Source organism: Ascaphus truei, chromosome 6, assembly GCF_040206685.1.
Source record: "Ascaphus truei isolate aAscTru1 chromosome 6, aAscTru1.hap1, whole genome shotgun sequence".
Lineage (NCBI taxonomy): Eukaryota > Metazoa > Chordata > Amphibia > Anura > Ascaphidae > Ascaphus > Ascaphus truei.
The window spans coordinates 83270669-83295942 of NC_134488.1; the positions used below are offsets into that span (position 1 = coordinate 83270669).

Sequence of the window (25274 nt, forward strand, 5' to 3'; positions counted from 1 at the left end):
GGTGTCAATGCGTGTGGGAATCATGTGAGGGACAAGCGGAATTGTCACAAGAGATTTGATGATATTAGGTCCAAATTGAAAAAGAAAATACAACACCAACGCGTGCATGCTACTGGCACTGGAGGTGGGCCGACACCACAACGTCTCATATTAAGTCCATTGGAGGAGCTGCTTCGGGCAAAATTACTTCCCGTCGTCGTGGAAGGCTTACCTGGTGACCGTGATATAGGAATTTATCCCTCACAATTTCCACCAGGTGAGAAATATTACTGTACTAGGCGTGTCGTTGCTTACAGTTATTTTGCATATTTACACTGCTTTTTATACTGTTTTCACAATATAAGCATACCTGCATCTATATATGTATATGTCTGATTCTGTATATATATATATCTCAAAATAGACATATATGTTGTAGTCCTACTAAAAGCAGTAACTAATATAGCACGTGCCATTGTGTGCTCATTTACATGTGAATTCCCAAAATGCATTGCTGCAGTGGAAGCAATTGATGGTGGGCGAAGATGGGGAACACCAGGGTAGTACACATGTGTTACACATGTTAATCAGAAATTATTACTAGCTACAGGTACAGAACATAAATATGTAGAATATTATTGTGTATTTTATTTAATTTACTCCGACAAACATGACATTACTGCCTATTTTAAGCATGCATCAAATATATTGCATGCAACGGCCTACAAACATCACTTGCACTAACACATCTATAGTTGTTTATGAAAAGGTCCATTTTTGCTTTAAGTCATATACAGACAGCATAATGAGGCACACGTATCATATTTTATGTCATTGTTTTCATAACTTAAAAACTGCACACGACTATTTAGCTCATCTACCATTGTGTTAAAGCAGCTGCAATTAATATCTCATCACAGCATACACTTCAACAGAGGGGGTGGGGTTCAGCACACACACTAATTACAGCCTCATTTTAGGGTCAACTTAGTTCACACCATTTTCACCTGTTTCAAGTAATTGAAAGGTGTGGCTGATTAGGCTTTTTGGGGAAGGGAATACCGTTCTTACAACCTGACTAGCACAACTGAAGTTAATCACACTCATTTGAAAGCTTCACTTTAGCTACTAAATGCCCCAACAACTCATTACTTATCAAAGCGTACCTCACACATTAGTTCACTCATATCTATAGTTGAACTACTACTATCAACGACACATTATCACACACTGCATGTGTTGTCTTGTTGAGTCACAGCCACATTCAGGTGTGCCACATCTTATATTAATGTACCACACATATCCTCTACCAAAAACAACACTTTTTGCAATATGACCACCTTCATGATAACCATTGTGAATGGTCATCTCATGATAGTTATGTACATTATGATACTGATATCACTACACAACATATGATTTTTATGTTCAAATTTTATCTATTTATCCTCACGCATTACTGCAGAAATATAGTATGTTTTATGTTAGGGAACTCAAAAGTTCTAAGTACACAGGCATGTACATTGTTATTACAACTATTTATGTTCACTTTCACACACACATTTTGGGTTAAGGAACTGATGCTGTTACGTACTCATAAATACAGAACATACAATAACTGTTTGTTCAATATTTACACATGTAAATGTAAAACTTATGTTATTGTTATATATAGTTGCCCCTGAAGGACATGTGTCACCTGAGAGGGAACAAGTGTCTTCACCTGGGTCAGCCAGCTCAACACACCTAGAAGGTGAGTGTATCAGTTGGTGGCCATATAATATGTGCTCTTCTATATGTTATGTTGTCATGTTCATTAATTGTTTTGCACATGTTCTTTAAATAGGATTACTTAGTGTATGTGAAAATGAAGTGTAAGCCAACATGTATTGTGTTAGTGATGTTAACTATCATGTAGGAGTTGTGAGTTTACAGCAAGTTTTCATTCACTCATATTTCATACTGAGTCCAAACATTATTCTTAAGTCAAGGTAGTTTTTAATGTGAGGTTATAAAACGTATGGAAACATGTTAGTTGTTTCTTTTGACACAGTAGAATTACATAGTAACACAGCAGAGATTAACATGCCATTTAATAATGTGTACATTTATTTGTAGAACATGATGAAGAGGATTATGATGATGATGATGATGATGATGATGATGATGCCGCCGCCGCCGCCATAGACACACAAATACAAGCAAGTGACCATGAAGAGGTTCCAATTGAAACTGTTTTACCGCCAAAACGTCCAGCAAATACCACATATGATGCAATTGTAGCTTCTGAGGGAAAAATTGTGGAAGCAGAAAATCGTCGCCATTCTGACCTGATGACAGTGCTGGAAAGGATAATTGCACTGCAGGAAGAAACAGTTTCACAATTGGCACATCCCCACAGAGTCTTCATTGAAGTGCCTAAACAGTTGCAAAAAATCAACACCTCATTCGAAGCATTAGTTGTTCAGCAAACACAAGCTAATTACTGGAGAATGACTAATGTACCACAATTCAACACCTCACAGGCAGGATCTGTTCATGCAGGTCAGTTTTCACCACATTCATCTGATATTCATTCACCAGGCCCAAATGTTACCGGTCAAGTAGCAGACATTGCTGTGCAGGTTCCTGATGACATCCTACCGCTGCCATCTGTACAAATTCAGCAGCAGACACCTACAAAGGAGGCGACAAAAACAAAACAAGACACACATGAAACAGACCAACCATCACTTGTGCAGTGTCTACCAACTTGCTCACATGTGTCAGTGGGCACAAGCCCTGTCCGTGAACAGTCACTACCCAAAAGCCCTGTAGGTGAGTCACTGCCCAAAAGCCCTGTAGGTGAATCGCTGCCCAAAAGCCCTGTAGGTGAATCGCTGCCCAAAAGCCCTGTAGGTGAATCACTGCCCAAAAGCCCTGTAGGTGAGTCACTGGCCACAAGCCCTGTAGGTGAGTCACTGGCCACAAGCCCTGTAGGTGAACAGTCACTACCCAAAAGCCCTGTAGGTGAGTCACTGCCCAAAAGCCCTGTAGGTGAATCACTGCCCAAAAGCCCTGTAGGTGAGTCACTGGCCACAAGCCCTGCCCGTGAAGTGCCAGAGGCCACTCAAAGTGGCTCTGTTGTGCCTAAAGTTGGTGGCAAAAGAAAAAGGAAAATTCAAGAGACAACAAGCAGGCCTGTTACTCGCTCGCAAAAGGAACAAAAAAAATAAATGTTATAATTCAGAAAATATGTCTTTGGCCTTGTTTTGTTGACTTCAGATTATCTAATTACTATTGTATGTATGCTGAAGACTGTGTTGTTTCCAAACTTTCAAGTATGTTCTTGTACACGTGAAGATTTGGAAATGTTAACACTCCTAATTAATGAATAGTGTTATAAATATTTATGTTTTAATCGTCTGTTCAGTAATGGTCCACCAGGAGCCAGTTGCTAAGTTTAGAGAAGCTGCCATTGACTTTGCAGCAAAACATTGCATTTGGGTGTGTTAATTGATGTAATCATTGCATGTGCATATTATTTTCATGCAATTATAAAAGCACCTATTTAACTGCAAACATCTTTCTTGTACGTGTACAGCAGGATTTTGTGTTAAATATTACTTACCTTTGGTGGCCATTGTAATGTTGTCCTTTAATCATTTATGTGTTCTTGTTTCAAGAACATCTCTGAATTTATACTAAAATATATGTAGTATGTATTGATATATGCACACACACACACACACAGACACACACTGTGTGTGTGTGTGTGTGTGTGTATATATAGTACTATCTAAACTGGTATAGATGTATTTACAAAAAACATACACTTCATGCTTCCTTGTGAAAACACACTATTTTAATAATACAGGCCTAATGTTTGACAAATATACTAAGTGTGAGCCTCTAACATTATTGGGTGCAAACAAATGTTTATTACTTAATTCACTCATGTTTATCACCATTTAAATAGGTTTCATACAAGGCCTACTTACTGCCATCAATATGTTGTGTGTACTCCTGCAATATAAAAAAAAAAAAAAACAATATTTTTATATATATACACTACCGACACACTTTATTGAAGTGTGGTCGGTACCGCAAGCCGGGAAATCTCCCGGCTTGCTAGTGGCCGCCCCTCGGCGTGCCGCGCGTCATAGACGCGCGGTCACGCGTCATCGGGAGCGTGCGCCCCCTGCACGCGTGTCCAGGGGCTCCCCGAGGGAGCCCTGGTGTCCCGCGATCGCGGGACAGCGGCAGGGGGTTCCGGGGGACCCGGCGGACCCGGCAGCGGTAGGGAGAGCGCCCCGATCGGAGGGCGCTCTTCCGCTGCTTCGGCGTGCGCCCGTCACACTCGGGCGCACGCCAGGCTACTGCTGCGGCACAGAACGGGCAAATGCTCGAATAAACTGTGCCGCAGCAGTATATATATATATACATATATACATATATATATACACACACACACACACACACACACACACACACACTATACATATAGTACAATATACACTTTATATATATATATATATATATATATATATTTTTTTTTTTTTATGAGAGAGATATATTTATATATATATAGATACACACGTATTTAAACTCATGCAGACAGGTAGTTAACCAGAAGTTCAAATACACACAGAAATGTATGTGGGAAAAAAACATTTCATTTTGCAGTTGTGTGTATTTACTGATATGGCTGTCTAAGCACTATTTTCACACAGTGCTCTTTGTTATTTTTCTAGAAAACTCAATGTTACTGAAATAAAAGTGTAGGAATGTTTTCACAAACGAGATAAAAAAATGATACATGTTTTTCCCACATTCGCCTATCACTAACCACTAAAGTTAAACCAATTAAAAGGACACATCCAATTGGCGTTTGAAATAAGGAGTAAAAGTAGTTACTTTTGTTGACCTTGAAAACAAAATACAGGAATTTGTTAGCCATTGAGCAGAATCATTTTGATGAGCAAAGAAGACAGAACTGCACACATCTTTTGTGCTACTCTGACATGGCTGATGAATTCGTTAACCATATGAATCCCCTCTTAGGTTATAAGTACATGGTTTCAGAAGCAATTTTGAACAGTCGCGGACACAAAGCAAGCACACGCCAAATCTATGATTTGATTCGAGCTAAATATCCTTATTACCAAGACCGTAGGCATGCGCGGAATTTTAATTCCTCAATAAGATTCACTTTATCAACTAATGACTTTTTTGAACGTGTGCAGGATAAGCTAGAACACACCTATGGTTTCTGGAAGATTGCAAAGGAAAAGCATTTTACCCTGAAAGAGGGCACATATATTGTTGTGAAAGGCATATTTATTCCTAATGCCAATAGCAATGGATCCGCTACTACTGTTCCGTGTGAATCGATACCTGCTGCAATATCTGCACCCTCCATTCCTGAAACCCACATTGTACAACAACAAAAGTACTATGATTATGTACCAAGCCTTTCAGCTGAAAATGCATTGGAATGGGAACTTGAAGAAATGAACCTACCTCCCGACCAATTGTTTGAAGAAAGCAGTGGCGATTCCTATGAGCGCTTCATGGAGGAGATGTGTGTCATACTGGATTCAGCGGGTGGGTCAAGCGTGGATGAAAATGCCTTGCATTTCTGGAGCGAGCAGTTGCAGCCAGACGAAGAGTTAATTCTAGAAGAATGGTAAATATAACAACCGTTATGCGTTGACTGTGCGTTTAAATGTTTTTTTTTTTTTTTTTTAACCACCATTTTCCCTTTCAATGCGTGGATACAGCGTAACATTGCAGACTGCATAACATGTAGCGATCACAAAGAAATTGTTGCCGAATACAATATAGTATAACCTGAAAGAGTAGTACACATTGCTGACGGAATAAATATACGTACTTTCCTATCCCTTTAACCATATTAGCAACATTTTAACATAACTATAACACATACCTGTTTTGTTATCATGCAACATTTAAAAGCGGGTCCCCCACGTATGACGTGGGACCCTTGTCATGGCCCAAGGCGTCCTTAAAAAGGATTACGGATGTAAGTCCCGCCCCCAAGCGACGTGCGCGCCTCAAAGCCTATTGGCTGTCATGTTTTGTTATAGTAACGGTAACTGCAGTGTGTCATGTGTGCGGCTCAGTGTTTGTAGGCGTCAACTGGGCGTTAGCCGAATGTTAATTGAGTGGGAGGAGTGTTAGCGTGCGTTTCACGCTGGTTTAACATGACGTCACACGTATTGCATTTGCGCATTGTGTTATCGGCCGTCCTTTCTGTCCAAACACGTCTGTTTAAAAAGAATACAGATGTACTCGTTTAGAACGAATGTAGTTTCGTATTCATTGTATTTGAAATAAAGATTTTATGTTTAATGGTAATTCCAAGATGTATTGAACGCACAACGTACGCTTTGTTTTGCACATGCGCTAACAGTTAGTGCAGCCAAGCGTGAAGTGCGTGCGCACACTAAGATGTGCGCGCACATTTTTCAGTATACAGGCAACGTTCACTTCATATACATATGTAACGGTATTTCTGGCCCGGCCTGACCCACCCAATCTCACATTGGCCCCTGTGGTCTAACCGGACCCCATTACAGTGTGAATATGCCTGATGGTGCACCTGCTGGCTACAGGACTCCTGAGTCTCCCGCATGATGGTGTGTGGGGAGGACCCGTCAGACTGAGGTAGTGTGCTGAGTCTCACCTAGTTCCAGTGCAGCGCCTCCACCTCACCAGGGTCCCTGCGTCCGCAAGGGGATGATCCTGGCGAGGAACTCCTCCGTGGTGCTCCTCTCTGTACACTCATTCCAGATAGATACACGAGAGGGTTTCTGGCTGAACTCATCTTTATTGACACGGCAGGGCAACTGCCCTCCACAAGGAGTATCTTCAGCCACTCATCTCGCCAGTGCTCCCTTTAGTTAGGTATGTCACCTAGATCAGGGATTCACTTATTCCCGCAGGAATCACTGTCCTGTGCCAGGTCCCTGGACACAGCCTCCCATGGAGTTACTATAACATAACTGACACTCTGATAGAACTTGAACTCCTTCCTCAGCTCTGACAAGAGCTGGAACTCCTTTCTCAGCAGAACAACTAACAACTTTTAGAACACAGTGCTGTGCCTTATGTAAGCTTCTGAGGCTGACACATCTCTGACATCACTAACCATGGAGTCAGAGCATGTGACCAGTCCCAGCCATACACAGAGCACCCCACCAGGGTGTGAGGGGAAACCTCCATAATTACTGCTGGCATGCCCACACTTACCAGGCCTTACTGCCAACAGGAGAGATGACTGTAGGCATTTTACATGACCGCTACACATAGTTATGCCTGCTACAAATCTAAAGAAACATTACATACTGATGTACACTTGTACTTCTAACATATAAGTGAGTGACGTGTGTATGTACACAATCATATAGAGCTGTGTAACGCGTTGTCACGGATACATATATAGTAAGGTGCCATATTTGACCATCATGTGTTTGCTGTATTTCAGAGATGTCAGGGAAGATACAATCGGATCAATGTATGATTTCAGAAGAGTCTACCTTTATATGAGATGATTGTGAGGAGGAGTCACCGACTACTATACTACATATGGAACTAATTTTATATTGCTTGCAGCGCTTATTAACAAACAATTAAAAATGTGATACCCTTATGCCTATATTGCATGAGCACTTAATTAACATAATGATGTTGCAAAATAGTGCCTCATGAATTTTTATTGAGTGTTCTTTAATGACTACTATCATTTTATGGCATGGTGTGTTTTATATATAACAACCATTCCCACTCTGCTAACACATTTGTGTATTCTATTGTGTAATGGAACGTATGACTGTCGAAACTATGTAACAATAAGAATAAGAATAATAATAATTATAATATGAGCATGTTCATGTATAGCGCTGCTAGTTGTACACAGCGCTTTACAGACACATTTTTCAGGCTGAGGTCCCTGGCCCGTGGAACTTACAATTTATTTTTTGGCGCCTGAGGCACAGGGAGATAAAGTGACTTGCCCAAGGTCACAAGGAGCCGACACCGGGAATTGAACCAGACTCCCCTGCTTCAAACTCTCAGTGCCAGTGTGTGTCTTTACTCACTGAGCCACTCCTTCTCCCAATGTAAAGGACACTTACAACCAACTAGCCATTTCTTGTTAAAAATCTCTTGTTACATGGGTATGTTGATAAAATGGTTTGGGACTGTAGCAAATAATGTTATTGGCCAGATGTTGTGGTCCCCTACAATGCATGAAGTTCTGAATATGACATCAACATCATGTAATGAAGTACGTTTCTGTGTATATTTCATTAACCTAACTAACTATAGTTTACTGTGTTTATTAAACGTTATAAAAATACATAGTATAGTCAATAAGATGATAAAAGCTACCATAATAAAGCTTGTGTTATCATTTGTCGGTGTTATACATGGATCCTACACAAATTGATACAGACACAAACAGTTGTCTTAAAAAGTGTGTCTATGCTAATGTGCACGTGATTGACGTTACAATTGTGAGAATACTTGATAATTATCATCATGATAATGATGAAGTGACGTGATTTATATTCCAAAAATATTACCAACATTGTCATATTGGTAAATTACAAATGCTAAATGACAGTAACATTAGCGACAAATTTGTCTTCTCTGTTAACAGTTTAACACTTGGTACATGTAGGACACATCCACACACGTGTGACTTATACATACACATGTCACAAATTTAAATTAATGTTGACTATTAATTCCTAGCATTACAAAACACCAACATTGCTAAATATAAGAAGTAGTACGCATTGTTGTGATTGCAGGCATTCATGCATGGAGTTTTATGATCAGTCAATTTCATCCGTGATGAATGATCTCCCGTAAGTAAAGAAATAACTACAGTTATCCCCTTGTCTCCAAACACCTCTATATTACATTAATGGAATTTATAAGGAAACATACATAAAATGTGATGAAATGTGAGTAATCATTTTCTAATACAATGCACATGAAAGCTCAAGAGTAGCTAAATGCATATACATGATACAGAAAGTACATATATGTAACATTTGTGTTTAAACCAATATGTTGGGTTTTTACTACAAATAATTATAGGAAGATTGATGTAGGCACATCTTATGAGAGATGTCAGCAAATATACATACCATGATCAGTCATACTGGAGATATACCTATAATGCAAAGGAACAATATATAAATTGCAAACATTGACATGCCATCTTCAGTACCGTAAACAACACAGCAAAGTGTGTATTTGGTGTTAAATGTGCAACACCATGTATATTTCATGACATTCAAAATGTAAATCAGGCTGGTGTACACATCATATGGATGTACATGTTACACTGCACCAATAACATTGTATGTAAGCATACTAGAAGCATGAATGAGTATGGGCATAATATGTGTATTGTGTTAGCATAAGGAACAACACAATGCTAAAATATTAGTGCTTTGTTACCCCAGTTGTATTCACATACACACAACTAAAGTAAAATTGAAGAGGGATTATATAACCTGTGCAACAATAACATACCGGTGCCACATCCCTTTGTGCACACAGCAGAGAGAAGAAAGGTGTGCAACCCATATTCATCTGTGTCCTACCAGAAGGGTATATAAAAAAACATTATTGTTAAGATAACATAATGTAAGTATAAAAGTAGAACTTGGAACATATATGTTTTTACTTACAAGAAAAAAATGAATTGATGAGATTCTGGCGTGTCTGGCCACCACTGGCTGTTTGTTCATTTTCAGCAGCTACATGGGTGGGATGCTCGTCTACCACAGGCTCAGCTAGGTCTGACTGTACATTGTGCCTGAGTGCAACATTGTGCAAAATGCAACAGGCAAGGATAATATCAGACACTTTTTGAGGCTTGTATAGAAGAGCCCCACCAGTTCTGTCCAGACACCTAAATCTGGTCTTGAGTAGGCCAAATGTCCTCTCTATAACAGATCTTGTAGATATATGGGCTGCATTGTACCTGTCCTCTGCTTCAGTTTGAGGGTTTAGCACCGGAGTCAAGAGCCACGGCCTAATTCCGTATCCTGAGTCACCTATAATGAATGTAGCACACATAAGCTGACATTAGTGATCAAATTGTACAATGCCAACATTCCTAAATAAAAAAGTGTTTTGTGTTACTGCACCGACACACTTTATTCGAGCAAATACCCGGTATGTACCTGGCAGATACCTGGAATGCGCCACTCCTCACCTCTGACAAGCCCCGTTGCGTTTGCCTTCGCAGCCTGGGTTCATGCCTGGCTGATGGGCGGCTGATCTGTTAAATGATAATGATTAGGATTTAATAGGCTGCAATGCTTCACGTGTCTACCAGATGGCATAAATTCATGAATTGTAATGCAGTATATATATATATACTGTGCAGTATTGCAGCCAGCGGGAATAAAATGCTTCAATCCCTGCTTGGAAAATAACTCAATGCACTCGGGCAGAAAACAGTCACAAACCTCAATACACCCGGGTATACCTGAATTCGTGGGACTAGCCAAGCTCGAATAAAGTGTGTCGCCAGTGTATAACATGTAAATGTGTACTCACCCAGCAGCCAACCATGTTCAAAATGTCCCTCTTCGAACGCATGGAAGACTGAAGAGTTCCTCAGGATAGAGGAATCGTGACTGGAACCAGGGAATTTGGGTACCACATGCATTATCCTCATCGTCGCATCACATACACTGGCGACACACTTTATTCGAGCTCGGCTAGTCCCACGAATTCGGGTATACCCGGGTGTATTGAGGTTTGTGACTGTTTTCTGCCCGAGTGCATTGAGTTATTTTCCAGGCAGGGATTGAAGCATTTTATTCCCGCTGGCTGCAATACTGCACAGTATATATATATATATACTGCATTACAATTCATGAATTTATGCCATCTGGTAGACACGCGAAGCATTGCAGCCTATTAAATCCTAATCATTATCATATAACAGATCAGCCGCCCATCAGCCAGGCATGAACCCAGGCTGGGAAGGCAAACGCAACGGGGCTTGTCAGAGGTGAGAAGCGGCGCATTCCAGGTATCTGCCAGGTACATACTGGGTATTTGCTCGAATAAAGTGTGTCGCAGCAGTACCACCTGTACATTGAGTGAATGGTAGTGCTTACGATTGCGGTACACATGCTCACTCTGACTAGGTGCAATCAAAGCAACATGTGTGCAATCGATTGCACCCAGCACACATGGTATCCCTGCTATATTATAAAAGCCAGTCCTGACTTCCAGCCACTCTGTCGCCTCTGTAGGAAAATGAATATAATTCCTAGCGCGTCTATTGAGTGCATAGAGAAACTGGGTCAAGGCCCGCGAGAATGTAGATTGCGAGACCCCGCCCACTATGCCCACAGTTGTCTGGTATGACGCGGAAGCAAGATAATGTAATAAGCACAGCATTTTAACAAGCCCAGGGACTGCACGACCTCTGGCTGTGAAAAAATCTAAATCTCCCCTTATCTCCTGATAAAGAGCTAAGATTGCTGCTGAACTCAAACGATAGCGACTTACAATCTCCTCCTCACTCATCCCATCTAACAGGGTTCTCTCCCTGTACAGACGCGGACGAGGCACAACTTGTCTCCTCTGTCTTCTCCTCTGATCTCCTGTCCCTCTCCCTGTCTCTGTCATATCCGCGTGACTGTCCCTGTCACTGTCACTGTCCCTCGGTGTGTCCCTCCCTTGCCCTATATGATTCTCTTCATCATCAAGCATGTCATAGAAAAGAATGTTCCTCCGTCTCCTAAACAATCTCAACATTTTGAAATGAGTAGCTGTGAATGATCAGGTAATGGGCGTCCTTTAAATAGGTATGTGATGATGTCAGGTGACATAGTAAAATGCAAGGTGTTACATTAACATAATAAAGTACTTCTGTGGCAAGCTGTGTGCAGTTCTTGTTATAAGTATTTGTTGTGTGTATTCTGCAGGGAATGATGATATTTGGCAATGATGTGACGTGAACCTTTGTAGAAACATTGGTTGCAAATAAATAGTTGCATGTGCAATGCATGTAACACTTGTGAACGCAACAGTCAGTCATGTAATTAGGCAAAAAGGCTGAGATTGACGTGGGAAAAGTTTTGTGTAACATGTGTAATTAGGCATGTTATTGTGACATTGTGACAATGAATAGTCGTGTGCATATGCATGCATTTGTGTAATGAGGATAGTTGGTATAGAATGAGTTTACAAGGTGTCCCAATGCTGAATTACTGTACATGTGTGTATAAGTTAGGTTGAAGTGCTTGTAATGCTACGGTTACAATGTAAACATGCAATGTGATTGAGCGTCCAATAAGTGACGTCATGAAAATAGGGACGACCCAAACCTAGATGTAAACATGAGAATTTAGATGTACATGAACGTTTAAAGATGCGTGTCACATTACAAGCATTGTGTAATGTAAAGGAACATGAATATACGGTGTATGTGTGACATGTGTGTCATGTGTAACATCATGTAAATAATTGTCGCTCAGTTCAGTAAAATGTGTGATATGATGTGAGGTTCTCCTTTAAGAGTTGAGTATAGTATTTTCCCTTGGCACATCATCACATGATGAGTAATGTGACCCGCAAATGCTGCAAACATGTAAAAGTATAATGTTATGCAAATAATACACGTCAGCTGTGACACAATGCAGGGAATGCCCCCACACTGTAATGCAAATGACATTTGTATTGTGAGTAATAGAACGTAAACAGTACTATACTGTTATACGTCCCCGCTCCATTGACTCCATTGATGTACAGAAGATTTTTTTTTTCTAAGTGCCGTTCCGGCAGCCTTAGCGATCGTTCTCCCCTCCAAACTGCCAACTTTAGTTGGCGGGAGAAATTGGCCATAACATCTCAATTTCGTAGTGCCGATCAGGCCCGATAAGCTGTTTTTTTTTGTTGAATCCAGCCGATTTAAAAAAGTGGCGATCAGTGGCGAAAACAGACTTATCGGCAGCCGACTGGCCATAACAAAATAATCGGCTCCGAAACCTGGCGAAATCAAGCACTTATCGGCGCTTACTGAATCTCAAACCCAATTTTGCCTATAAAATGGCGATAAATCCCTTATCAACGCTTACTGCATGAGGCCCTATGTCACAAGGAGCTGACGCAAGGAGCTGACGCAAGGAATTGAACCAGATTCCCCTGCTCAACTCAATACCAGTCAGTGTCTTTACTCACTGAGCCACTCCTTCTTACCCTTAATTGAGTAACTTGTCCAGAAAGTACATGAAGGTGAGACTAGAAAGATGTACATAGCGTCTGGACTCAAGAGACAGCCATCCAAATTCAGTTAACATACAGTATGGTTGGTGTGGAAGTTACAGAGTAAAAGAAAACAGCACATTGAGTTGTAAAGAATGGCAAATTGTAACAAGTGCTCACCGCAGACTGGACTGAAACGCGAGGCAGAGGTGGGGATATAGATACACCGACCTGGGACCACGAAGTAGCGCCTAGAATGAAGATGCGTAGTCATGGTAGCCGGGTCGGGGTTGGAGAGGTGAGAGTATTATGGGTTACGTAGCTGAGGGCGAGGGTAGGAGAAGGCAGTGTAGTGATATCCATAGCAGAGTTGGAGGGCAGGAGACAGGCGGGTAGTCGGTGTCCGTAGCAAGGGTCTTGGTGTAACTGCAAGGAAAGATGACAAGGCATAACAGCGTGCTTGTGACCAGCACATGTCAAATGAAATAACTGTTATTCTCAGCCAAATTGCAGGTGCAAAGGCTGAGCATATAAAGGGTGATTCAGCCAATCTGGGAACTGCTGGTCAGCAGAGGCTGAAAGTGAAACCAGAGTGCTGATTCATTGCTGTGCATAGTGCACACAGCAGAAGCTGATGAGGAAGCCTGCAGCAAGTGAGAATCAAACTCTGGAGCGGAACTTGCACCCAACCCTCCCCCTTCTAGAGCGACCTCCGGATGCTGCAGTAATGGTTTCGAGGGGTGTCTTTGGTGGAATGCCAGATAAGAAGTCGATCCCTGGGGATCCAGGAACGTTCCTCAGGGCCAAAGCCCTTCCAATGGACCAGGTACTGGATAGTGCCTCTGGATTGCCTTGAGTCCAGGGTCGTCTGAACCTCGAACTCCTGTTGTCCCTCCCCCAGGACAGGTTCCAGAGGAGATGCAGGAACAGCAGACCTGGGATCCTGTACAAAGGGCCTCAGTGGGTACATATGGAATTCCGACCGGATATTCATAGAAGTTGAAAGCTGAAGCCGGTATGCCACTGGATTGACCCTCTCGATGATAGGAAAAGATCAAATGAAATAGGGGGATAGCTTAGCCGTAGGCGCTTTTAAACTGATATTTTTGGTAGAAAGCCATACCTTGTCGCCAGGATTATAGGCTGGCATCTCACGACGATGCCGGTCTGCATGCATTTTTTGCATGGATACCGCTTTCTGAAGGTTATCCTGGATCTTCCCCCATAACTCCTATAGTTGCTGAATCCAGTTATCCACGGCTTGGACTCCGGATGTGTTTCCTGATGAGGGAAGAGCAGAAGGAAGAAAGTCATAATTAACGAATAATGGTGATTCTTGGGATGAGTCGCTCCGTAAATTATTATGAGAGAATTCTGCCCAGGGCACGAGATCTGCCAATCATCTTGAGTGTCAGAGATGAAACAACAAATATATTTTTCTAAGGACTGGTTAGTCTGCTTTGGGTGTCCATTACACTGAGGGTGGTAAGCGTAGGAAAAGTGTAAGAACACTCCAAGTTGTTGGCAGAAGGCCCTCCAGAATTTGGAGAAGAATTGAGAGCCCCAATCCAAAACAATTACTTGAGGGGCTCATGGAGTCAGAATATTTCCCGAATGAATACCTCCAAAAGTTTAGCGGCATTAGGTAAGCCTTTAAGCGGGATGAAGTGGGTTTGTTTGGAGAACCTATCCACAACCACTAAGATCGTGGTCATGCCCTTAGATAAAGGCAGCTCCACCACAAAGTCCATAGAGATGTGAGTCCAAGGCCAGTCTGGAATCGGAAGAGGTTGTAATAATCCCATAGGACGATTCCTGGGTGTTTTGGTCTAGGCGCAGACAGGGCAAGAAGACACAAAGCTCTTAGCATCCTTCCGAATCCCAGCCCACCAGAATTTCCATTCCAGTAATCAATGGTCCTCCTTTCTCCAGGATGACTCAAGCTTTTGGAACTATGACCCCACTCCAAGACTTTTTGTTGAAAAGCTGGCAAAACGGAAAGACATCCCTTGGGAACTTTGAGACTGTCTGGGATTAAGGATTGATCCCGAATAATGTCTTCTAGAGAGTCAAAGTTGATGGCCAAGATGATGCGAGCTGGAGGAAGAATGGGTTCTTCGCGGTTCTTTGTTGTGTCATCGACCAGGAATTGGAGAGAAATGGCATCCGCTTTTATATTCTTGGTGCCTGGTATGTAAGAGATAATAAAGTTGAAACGATAGAAAAATAATGACCACCGTGCCTTTCGTGACCCCAGTCGACAATCGCCCTCTATGTTCAAGAGATTTTTGTGATCAGTGAGGATAGTCACCGGATTTTCAGTACCCTCCAGCAAGTGTCTTCATTCCTGCAAAGCCATCTTTATGGCTAAATGTTCTCGGTTGCCCACGTCATAATTCCGCTTGACTGGGAAGAATCTTTTGGAGAAGAATGAGCAAGGATGCAATCTGGCCTTTGGGTTTTTCTGCCTAGATAGTACCGCTCCTGCTCCCACATCAGATGCATCTACCTCAAGGGTACAGGGTAATGCGGGATCTGCGTGCAACAGCACTGGAGCCGAAGCGAAAGCTGTCTTTAGTCTGTCAAATGCATCTGCTGCTTCCACAAACCATTGAGAATGATCTGCTTCTTTATTGGTTAATGCGGTGATAGGCGCCAGGACGGGTGAAAAGTTCTGTATAAATCGACGGTAATAATTTGCAAAGCCTAGAAACCGCTGAACAGATATCAGGTGAGAGGGTGTGGCCACTCCAGAGCGGCTTTGACTTGGCTGGATCCATGACTAATCCAGTATCCAAGATGATATATCCCAGGAAAGGGGTACTGGATTGATGGAATTGGCATTTCTCTAAGTTAGCGAACAGATGATTCTCCTGCAAACGTCTTAGAACTTGCGTCACATGGTCTGGATGTTCTTGTGCGGATTTAGAGAATATCAGTATATCATCCGGGTATACAATGACATATCTGTTGAGGAGATCCCTAAATATTTCGTTCACAAAGTTCTGAAATACCGCTTGATCATTGCAAAGTCCGAATGGCATAATAAGATACTCGTAGTGTCCCTCACGCCTATTGAAAACTGTCTTTCACTCATCACACTGATGAATTCTAACCAAATTATTGGCCCCTCACAAGTCCAATTTGGTGAAAATAGAGGCTCCTTGCAACCTGCCAAACAGTTCAGAAATGAATGGTAACAGATATCAATTCTTTACCATGATTTTGTTGACTCCTCGGTATTCAATGCACGGATGCAGTGTTCCATCTTTCTTTTTAATGAAGAAAAACCCTGCATCAACAAGAGAAGAAGACTTCTGGATGATCCCCTCTCAAAGGCTTTCTTGAATGTACTCCTTTATGGAGCAGTTCTCTGGAGGTGACAGTGGATATGAACCTCCTCTGGGAGGTATGGAAACCGGCAAAAGATCAATGGGACAATCGAAGGACTGATGTGGAGGCAGCTCCTCGGGTGGAACCTTGTTAAATACGTCCTGAAAGGAAGAGTAGATACATTATGAGTAGATAATTATTAAACACCTAAATTTGATAATGTCTTCAGCGATCACGGTCAATTTACAATGGATGTCTGTGGCTCTTTTTATCTAGGTTTTAAAAACCTGAAAATTGACTACACACAATTCACTGGTTGCTCTGTGCAAAGGGATTCACTTCACTTTTGTCATCTGGTGGAAACACGCATAACTGCACCCAAACAAATCACATTAATCACGGAAAATCAACAACGGTAAATATGCGTGTGATTGACAGCCTTCACGGAAGATTAATGAGTGAATGGCACTTGGAATACAGCCAACTTTACAAAAACGGCACCGAGAAATGATCAAATAATGGCCGCTGCATCTGTAATGCAAGAGAGAGAGACAGGCAGGCCTGTGCTGGACCTACCGGCTGATTGTGCACATGTGCGAGACCCAGCTTCGCAGGCAAGGTCATGCAGAGGCAGATCAGAAATAGCTTGCAGGATCCCCCCTCCTTCAGCAGCGCTCCTTGACCCGTCATATGTCCAGACAGGTTTCCTCCATTCCTGAGCATGTGCCATAGGGCCTGCTCGGCACATGCGCTGAACTTACCAGCTGACTCGGCTGGTGATGCGCATGTGTGGGAAGGACTGGATACTGTTCATACCAAATGTATACAAGAATAGACAGATTCCCAATGCTACATCCAATATGACAAAAAAGATATAGTTAAATACTTAACTGATGGTAGGATCTACTAGTTAAACGTAAATGGAGCTTCATAAAAAATCATCTTTGAACTGCTTCTAAGTCTGATGAGTTTACCATCTCCTCACTTTTATGCTTGCTCAATGGCGAGAATTGAAAGATTATTGAGGTGTTGTGCACTCATTGTTGAACAGAGGTAGTTTATCATTTATACTTTGCTTAATACTCATTCTCCTTCAGTCACTAGTAGGATGCAGACAATTCTGAGAGCAATGCATATCTCTCCAAATATTCTCTCAAGTTGTACCTTATAAATAGCATTCAATAGGTAGAGTGGATCTAAGTCAATTGCAAATTCTACACCTTTTTAAGGTGTAGAATTTCACTTGATAAAAATGGTTACGGTCTTCAGGGTCTTTAGAGACTAGAGATTCAGGTGATGTCACAATTTCTTCCTCTGTCATAGTTCTCAATTTTAAAATGGGAACAAACAAGATTCCATGGATTAAAATGTTGGTTAAGACCAGAAATAATGGTATTGAGTACGACAAGGAAAACATTAATCTTAAATGTTGACTCTGCATCTTCCAATTAATGATGGTTCTTCAGATTCATTCAGATGCTTTGTCTTCCTCCTCTGACGACGTTGATGACGTGTGCTTAAATCCTTAGGTGCACCCAGATTATCAGCAAGCCTGGCTTCGGAGAGTATAGCTATCCACTTTTCCCAAAGTGACTACATTTTTGTAGAAAGAGCTTTAATGTTTGCTCCTCCAAATTTAAATTTAAATAGATCTGGATTGAAGAATCAGATTTCTCTTTTTAAAACTGTGCACAACTTGTATCCAGAATGTTTCAAATACAATCATTTGAAGGAAAAAAACAATCTTTTAGGCCTACTGCTTGAGCATTACTTGAAAGCTTTTTGTATTCAATTATCTTCTCTAAAGCTTCAACTATGCCTGGAGGTTTTAAAGCAATTAAACTAACTACTTCTACTTTTGCACTCCAAATAGTATCACTTAGGACGGGTATTGAGAACTCAATATTTTCTTTCAAAATGTTCCACCTTTCAGGGCTCCTACTAGAGAGAACATAGAGTATAAGCTATTCGCACATTGAAAAAAGGTGATCACTTTTGGACAAGACAATGCTGTACAGCAGGGTTGCACAAACCGGGGGTGGGGGGCGGTAGTTACAGAGGGCCTGTGCTCTTCCCCAAGGCATTTCCATTAAATGGAGGAGGAGCTAGGTTCTCCATGTGGATGTTCACATTTTTTATGTAGCCTAATAAAGTTTTTTTATTCAATTTTTGCTGGTGAGTTCCAACGTTTGTTCAGGTTTGGACGTCATACCGATCCTCCTTCACTCTGCTGCTATCCCAGGATTGGACAAGACGCCGACAAAAAACACAGAGCTTCATTGCTGATATGTGGCCACGAGGATAAGGGACATGGCGATTGATTGTGAGTACTGCACCGACACACTTTATTCGAGCAAATACCCGGTATGTACCTGGCAGATACCTGGAATGCGCCACTCCTCACCTCTGACAAGCCCCGTTGCATTTGCCTTCCCAGCCTGGGTTCATGCCTGGCTGATGGGCGGCTGATCTGTTAAATGATAATGATTAGGATTTAATAGGCTGCAATGCTTCGCGTGTCTACTAGATGGCATAAATTCATGAATTGTAATGCAGTATATATATATATACTGTGCATTATTGCAGCCAGCGGGAATAAAATGCTTCAATCCCTGCTTGGAAAATACCTCAATGCACTCGGGCAGAAAACAGTCACAAACCTCAATATACCCGGGTATACCCGAATTCGTGGGACTAGCCAAGCTCGAATAAAGTGTGTCGCCAGTGTACATTGCACACTCCACGTCATACACAAGTGTCTCTTTGGACTTTTGTGCTTATACTTCAGCTGTACTTCAATTTTGATGCTGCTGATGAACTTTTCCCATGAGGCTTCCTTAGTATCCCTCATATAGTGTCCATTTCTGTCACTGGAGCAAATTGATTAAAACATTCCTTGCTGGCTGTTACCTAAATAGCGCGGCTCCTTGAGCAAGCAACCGGCTTATTTTCTATTTCAATTAAATGCCGGGGGATCGCGTGAGGGCTCAGTAACTTCACTTACCTTATCTCCGGCAACGCGGCTTCAAATGACGTCGCGGGATCACTTGACGTCACGTTGCCATGGTACTGTGGCATCATTTGACACTGGAGACATGGTAAGGAAGGGGGCACGAGCAGGAAGGAGTTCAGACAGGGGGCGCAGAGAAGAAAGTTTGTACACCCCTGCTATATGCTCACCCACAACAGTTAAGGAATGTATTGCATAGGGGCAAAATATAGCATTGGGTATTTTTCCTGGATGCGCTCTCTTGCTCCTTTTATTTTGCCTAGCTCCATTATTAAATCTTTCTCCTCTGCTATCTTTACATTAATGCCAGGCTCATTTAATCTTGACAACAGCATTTCCGCTATCTCCTCACCCGTTTCATGAAAAAAATTGACAAATTCAATTAACCTCTCTTGAATGATCCAACATTTGTCACCAAGTCTCTGTGACCGTATCGCAGAACAATGACATTCATTTCTTTGTGCAAAACAGCTGACGTGGCATCACAGAAAAATAAATAGTCTCTTCCCTTTCTGTTAGTATCTTGTCTTGAACATGCTTTCCACATAAATTAATAAATTAATGTTTGTCACGGGAGACCAGGTATTTACACCTTTTCACAGGGATCATTCACTGAGCAAAACAAGATAGTAAAACAAATTGTCATTTATTTCATAGAAACAGACGTACACACAGTGAATTACAAAATACAAAAGAAAACATACTTACTGGGGGTCTGGCTACAAAACTAGACTTTCCTAGGTGAAATTAGAAGTACAACAAAGTCTTTAGGTTGACCGGGACTTGTCCTGAAATGTCCTGGAACTCAAATTGGCATGAAATTCCTGATGCCACCGCCGTATCTGCTCCAGAGCTGCCGAAATCCCTCGACCGGGAGATAGTACCAAAAGTCCTGGTACTCTTTTTGGCTTGCACTCCCAGCCGCGACCAATGCATTCTGTTTTCAGAACTTGGCCTTGAAAAGTGGGACTTAGAAAATCTCTCACCTTGAAATTTCTGAAGCCGGTTCGCTGCTATTTCTCCAAGAGCATCTTTTGGTGATTTCGAATTTGCTGCTGTCTTGGCGCTTAGAATCTGTGAGAATCTCTCATCTGGATGGGCTGAGGGTTTCTTATAGTATTTCAGAGTTCATTCGTGGGAAAATCCAGCCTATCAGAGTATTGCCAGTCTATCTAAGCTCGGATTCTGACATCCATCAACCTGGCACCTCTCCCACCTGTCAGTCAGAAGCCACCCACGGAGTTAGGCTCTTCAAAGTCTGGGCTGGGCAAATGGTGGTCTGATGACTCCCATTCATCCCAGGACGTGTGTACTTGAGACTAACTCCGCTGCCAAAATGGCTTTCACACATTGGCAACCTCTGAGGCTTTCATGTCTGGGACCCAAGCAGACTTGGTGGCACCAAGCTTGGTAGCCACATGATCTCTCGGAAGCATGGACCTGGAAGTCCCCAGCTCATAAAACTGTGTATAAGAATATACCATTAAAACACCATGTAATAACATATACTTTTCACATATTTTTTCTAAGTCCTTTGGGTAGAATGAAAAAACGTGCAGGTTCATTCTCACGGCTGTTTTCTCTATCTAACTGAAAACCGAACCTGGTTTCTAAAAAGCCTTCCAACCTCATACGTATATGTTTGGAGTGCCCCCAGAACCTCTATACTGGTTCTGGGTAACTGGGCATTGAACTGGGGATCCATCTGAATGGAACCATTAGGGGGATACTTTCCACCCCTATGCCCCGTTTAACTTTCTGGTCTGTGCTGAAGCAAGGAGTCCTAGCGGTGAGTCGCAAAAGCGTTTCCAGAGTAGAATTTTGACCAGAGTCTTGTGCCTACATGTATCTGGCTGCCTGACCTGGCTCCCGGGTACATTATTAGGGCGCCCAGCAACTATGGGCCCCGACTATCTAGGCGCAATCTGATAAGACTTTCTCCGCAAAATCCCCCCTGAAACTCATAGCCTAGCAATCTCTGCTTGCTGGCACCCCTGGAAAGGTAAAACACATATAAATTCTTTATTGTCGAACAATCACATACATTGCGGATACAATAAATAGGTTAAAGAGCTGATGCTCTAAAACCCCAAATGTGGATCACAGGTAACCAGTGGGGCATAATACCTTTATTGAGGGCCTGGTTACCCCCCTCACCATCACAAAAATAATGATAAAGATAAATAATGAACCTTGAGTATTTTTCCGTTCCCTAGGCTATTCTACACTTTTTCTAAATATTTTTGCAGCAGAGGTGATGTGATAACAACACGTGTACACTAAGAAAATTCCTGTTGTGTAAATGTCCTATTTTTTAAGAACTCCATCTGAATGCAAAATTGTTCTAGCAAGGCAGCAAACGTTTCAGTCTCTCTTTGTAACCGCCTTTGCTTTTCACCATCTCCTCTTTATCCTCCTATAGACTGATGATTTCTCCAACTCAAATAACTTTGCTTGTTCTGACTGCTCTTTTCTTGTTCTGGTAGTCTATGATACAGTTTATGTCACTAGGTTTTTGAAGGATCAAATCCTTCTTTCTGCAAATTAAACTGCCAGCTTTGCTTCAGTAGGAAAAAAAGCAAAGCAAGTGACACGGTATAATACATCTAGTGCTACATCCAAGCCAGTCCCATGTAAGTTTCTCACAACCATTCTTTCCTATACAAAAGAAATTCAGGGAATGAACGTTCTGCACAATCCACGTGAATGCATTTAATTATTTCCCTTAATTATTTTTCAGTCTTTAATCCACAAAGAAATGTATCTGTCTTTGTCTTTAAGTGTTTCTAACCATACAGCTGGATACTTCCAGTCACCATCCAGTCAAAAAAAATACGATTCAGAGAAGCTCCTTTGAGCTTTTTCTACCTCAGGCATCTATACTTGATTTGCAGTCTCGTTGGTGGGAAAAGAAGTACTGCAACAAGCTCTTTGCTCTTATTCTGCTTCCATGTGGTCCATTTCAACTTCTACCCGAGGAGAAAAATGATCTTCAACAACATATTGCTGGTTGTATTTAAGATTATTAAAATAACTTGTATTCACAGAGTAATACACATGGTAATCATATAAATAACAAATAATATAAATAACAGGTCATGAGAATAAGTGCTTCAGACATACAGTAGAAGTAACATTAAGGAAGAGGAGTCCCTGCTCCGAGGAGCTTACAATCTAATTGGTAGGTAGGTAGAACGTACAGATACAGTAGGAGGGAATTCGGTTAAGTGCGTCTGCAGGGGGCCAAGCTTTATGTATCATGTGTCCAGTATAATCCACAGTGGTATTCATATGCCTCTTTAAGCAAGTGTATGATGAGGTGGGTCTTAAAGATGGATAGAGAGGGTGCTAGTCGGGTATTGAGGGGAAGGGCATTCCAGAGGTGTGGGGCAGTCAGTGAGAAAGGTTTAAGGTGGGAGAGAGCTTTAGATACAAAGGGGGTAGAAAGAAGACATCCTTGAAAAAAACGCAAGCATCGGGATGGTGCATAGTGAGAAATTAGGGCTGAGCTGTAAGGAGAGGCAGAAGAGTGTAAAGCTTTAAAAGTGAGGAGAATTTAGTGTGAGATGCAGGATTTGATCAGAAGCCAGGAGAGGGATTTCAGGAGGGAGACGCAGAGACAGACTTAGGAAAGAGTAGAGTGATTCTGGCAGCAACCTTTGGATAGATTATTGGGGAGACAGGTGAGAAGCAGGAAGGCCGGACAGCAGGAGGTTACAATAATCAAGACGGGAGAGAATGAGGGCCTAAGTCAGAGTTTTAGCAGTCGAGCAACAGAGGAACGGGCGTATCTTTTTGATATTGCGGAGGGAAAAGCAACAGGTTTTAGAAACATTTTGAATGTGAGAGAGGAGTCGAGTGTGACCCTTAAGCAGCGTGCATGGGCTACTGGGTGAATGATGGTACTTCCAACAGTAATGTTAAAGTAGGTAGTAGGGCCAGGTTTGGGAGGAAGTATGTGGAGCTCTGTTTTTGCCATGTTAAGTTTAAGGCGGCTTTGCCATGTTAAATTTATCTTCAGTTAAAATGTATTGTTTCTCAATCTGTCGTTCTCTTTTTTTGCGTTCTTTCCTTTTTTTCCATTTCTGAGAACCAGACTTATGATGGTACATTTAAAAATAAAAAAGTGTTGAACAAGCAGGTAATAGAAACAGCACTTTTGTGCTTAGTTATTATAATATAAGATATAGAAAATACAGTGTATAAGAAAGACAGATTGCACTAGGCAACTTAAGCTAACCAGATGACCACACTACACTATAAAGCAGGGTCGTTGACCATCAATGCAAGAACCCTTCAACTTACTAATGTCACTTACAATCACAATTACTCAAACTAATGTGCAAATAAAAAAATACTTAAAACGTAGAAATTATGTTGATAACTTTTTCAAATAACCTAAAAAATGCAGTATGAAATCAGCAATTGTACAGAAATTAAAATGTAATGTTGCTGTATTTAGGGTTGTGATAGCCTTTCAGAAGGACAGATATGCCTTACTTAAATTTGGTAGTAGGTTATTTGACAGCGAGCTTCCTCAAGCCCAGACAGGTGAAAAGCAGGGGATACCTCAGACCAATAGATAGCAGGAGGTGAACCTCAGACCCTAGTCTGTATAAGCAACTGCACATCATAGCCAGTAAGGAGTCAAATTCAAACACGCAGTTGATAACGTGTATCATCATCTAGTCCCGGCCCATGAGGAAGGCCCTGATACGCTCTGCTACTCTACAACTACTGTATACTAGCGTGTGTTTTTACTGTGCAGCTTGTCGACCGTCACTTGGGTTTGGGCACTTGGATTCACCAGGCTTGGGAAAGTAGTTAAGACTGTCTGCCCCCCCTGGTTTTGCACATGAGTAAAAGGAAAAAGTGGAAAGAATAGCATTTAATTAGAAAAATTAAACATATAGCATTATGTTAGAAAAATTATGAGCACACATGGCAAAGGAAGAAAAAAAAAAAGAAAACCAAAACACTTAATAAATAAGCTAACACAATTATGAAATTGATATTTAGAATTTCATGTCATGTTTATTTATGTCATGTTTTTTTACTAGGCAGTTTGAATGTTCTTGTTTAGATTTTACATATCACTGTTATCCGTGTTTTAAGATTAGAAATGTGCAAAACTATCCAACATGCAGTCGCAAAATGATTAGCTTTGTTTTTACGATTTTGCTACCTTGTGAAATGTTTTGCCAAGCTTCAGAGGGCTAATAATGTCCCAAATTAGTCTAAGATATTGCAATTTTGCAAGCTTTCAGAGAAATATCACCAGACAGTGAGTGAAACATGGTAACATTGTGTGTAGACCTTCTCAGAATTAAGCAAATCTAGTTATTGTAGAGAATTTAGCAAATTAACTTAAGTGAATAAAGCAATTTCAGAGAATTTCTGAAATTAACACAAAAATCCAAATGGGGTCGGAACCCCCAGTTGGACAAGAAACCCTAAGTTGCACTCTATGAGGATAAACACTTAAAGGGACTACACAACATATCCCAGGCTGATAGCCAAGTGCTACACGACGCAAAACAAAAAAGTTTTATTAAATACAAAAGGGAACAATATCAGGGAGTGTGGGGTAAAAAAGGAAGTGTGTTTAAAAGTATGGTAAGTGGTGACCAGGATAGAGAATGTTATCTCACATTCACCCGGTATAATGCTCGTATAAGGGAAATAAATGCCAAACCATTCA

At 41.5% G+C, this 25274-nt stretch overlaps 1 protein-coding gene and 1 long non-coding RNA gene across 2 annotated transcripts in view; one reads left to right on the top strand and one right to left on the bottom strand.

Moving 5' to 3' along the window:
- Nucleotides 1-25274, bottom strand: part of LOC142496501 (uncharacterized) — a 154152-nt gene that overhangs the window by 85210 nt on the left and 43668 nt on the right. The window lies entirely within an intron of this gene.
- LOC142496500 (uncharacterized) lies at nt 1565-3218 on the top strand. Its single transcript, XM_075603175.1, has 2 exons — nt 1565-1732; nt 2098-3218. The coding sequence occupies exons 1-2, from the start codon at nt 1636-1638 to the stop codon at nt 3192-3194; spliced, it is 1194 nt and encodes a 397-aa protein (XP_075459290.1). The 5' UTR covers nt 1565-1635; the 3' UTR covers nt 3195-3218.

What these genes read in the sequence shown, in the direction of transcription:
- LOC142496500 (XM_075603175.1), top strand. Translation starts at nt 1,636, where the DNA reads ATGTTATTGTTATATATAGTTGCCCCTGAAGGACATGTGTCACCTGAG. An exon ending in CAGCTCAACACACCTAGAAG is followed by an intron (nt 1,733 to 2,097) that starts GTGAGTGTATCA and finishes ATTTATTTGTAG; the next exon opens with AACATGATGAAGAGGATTAT.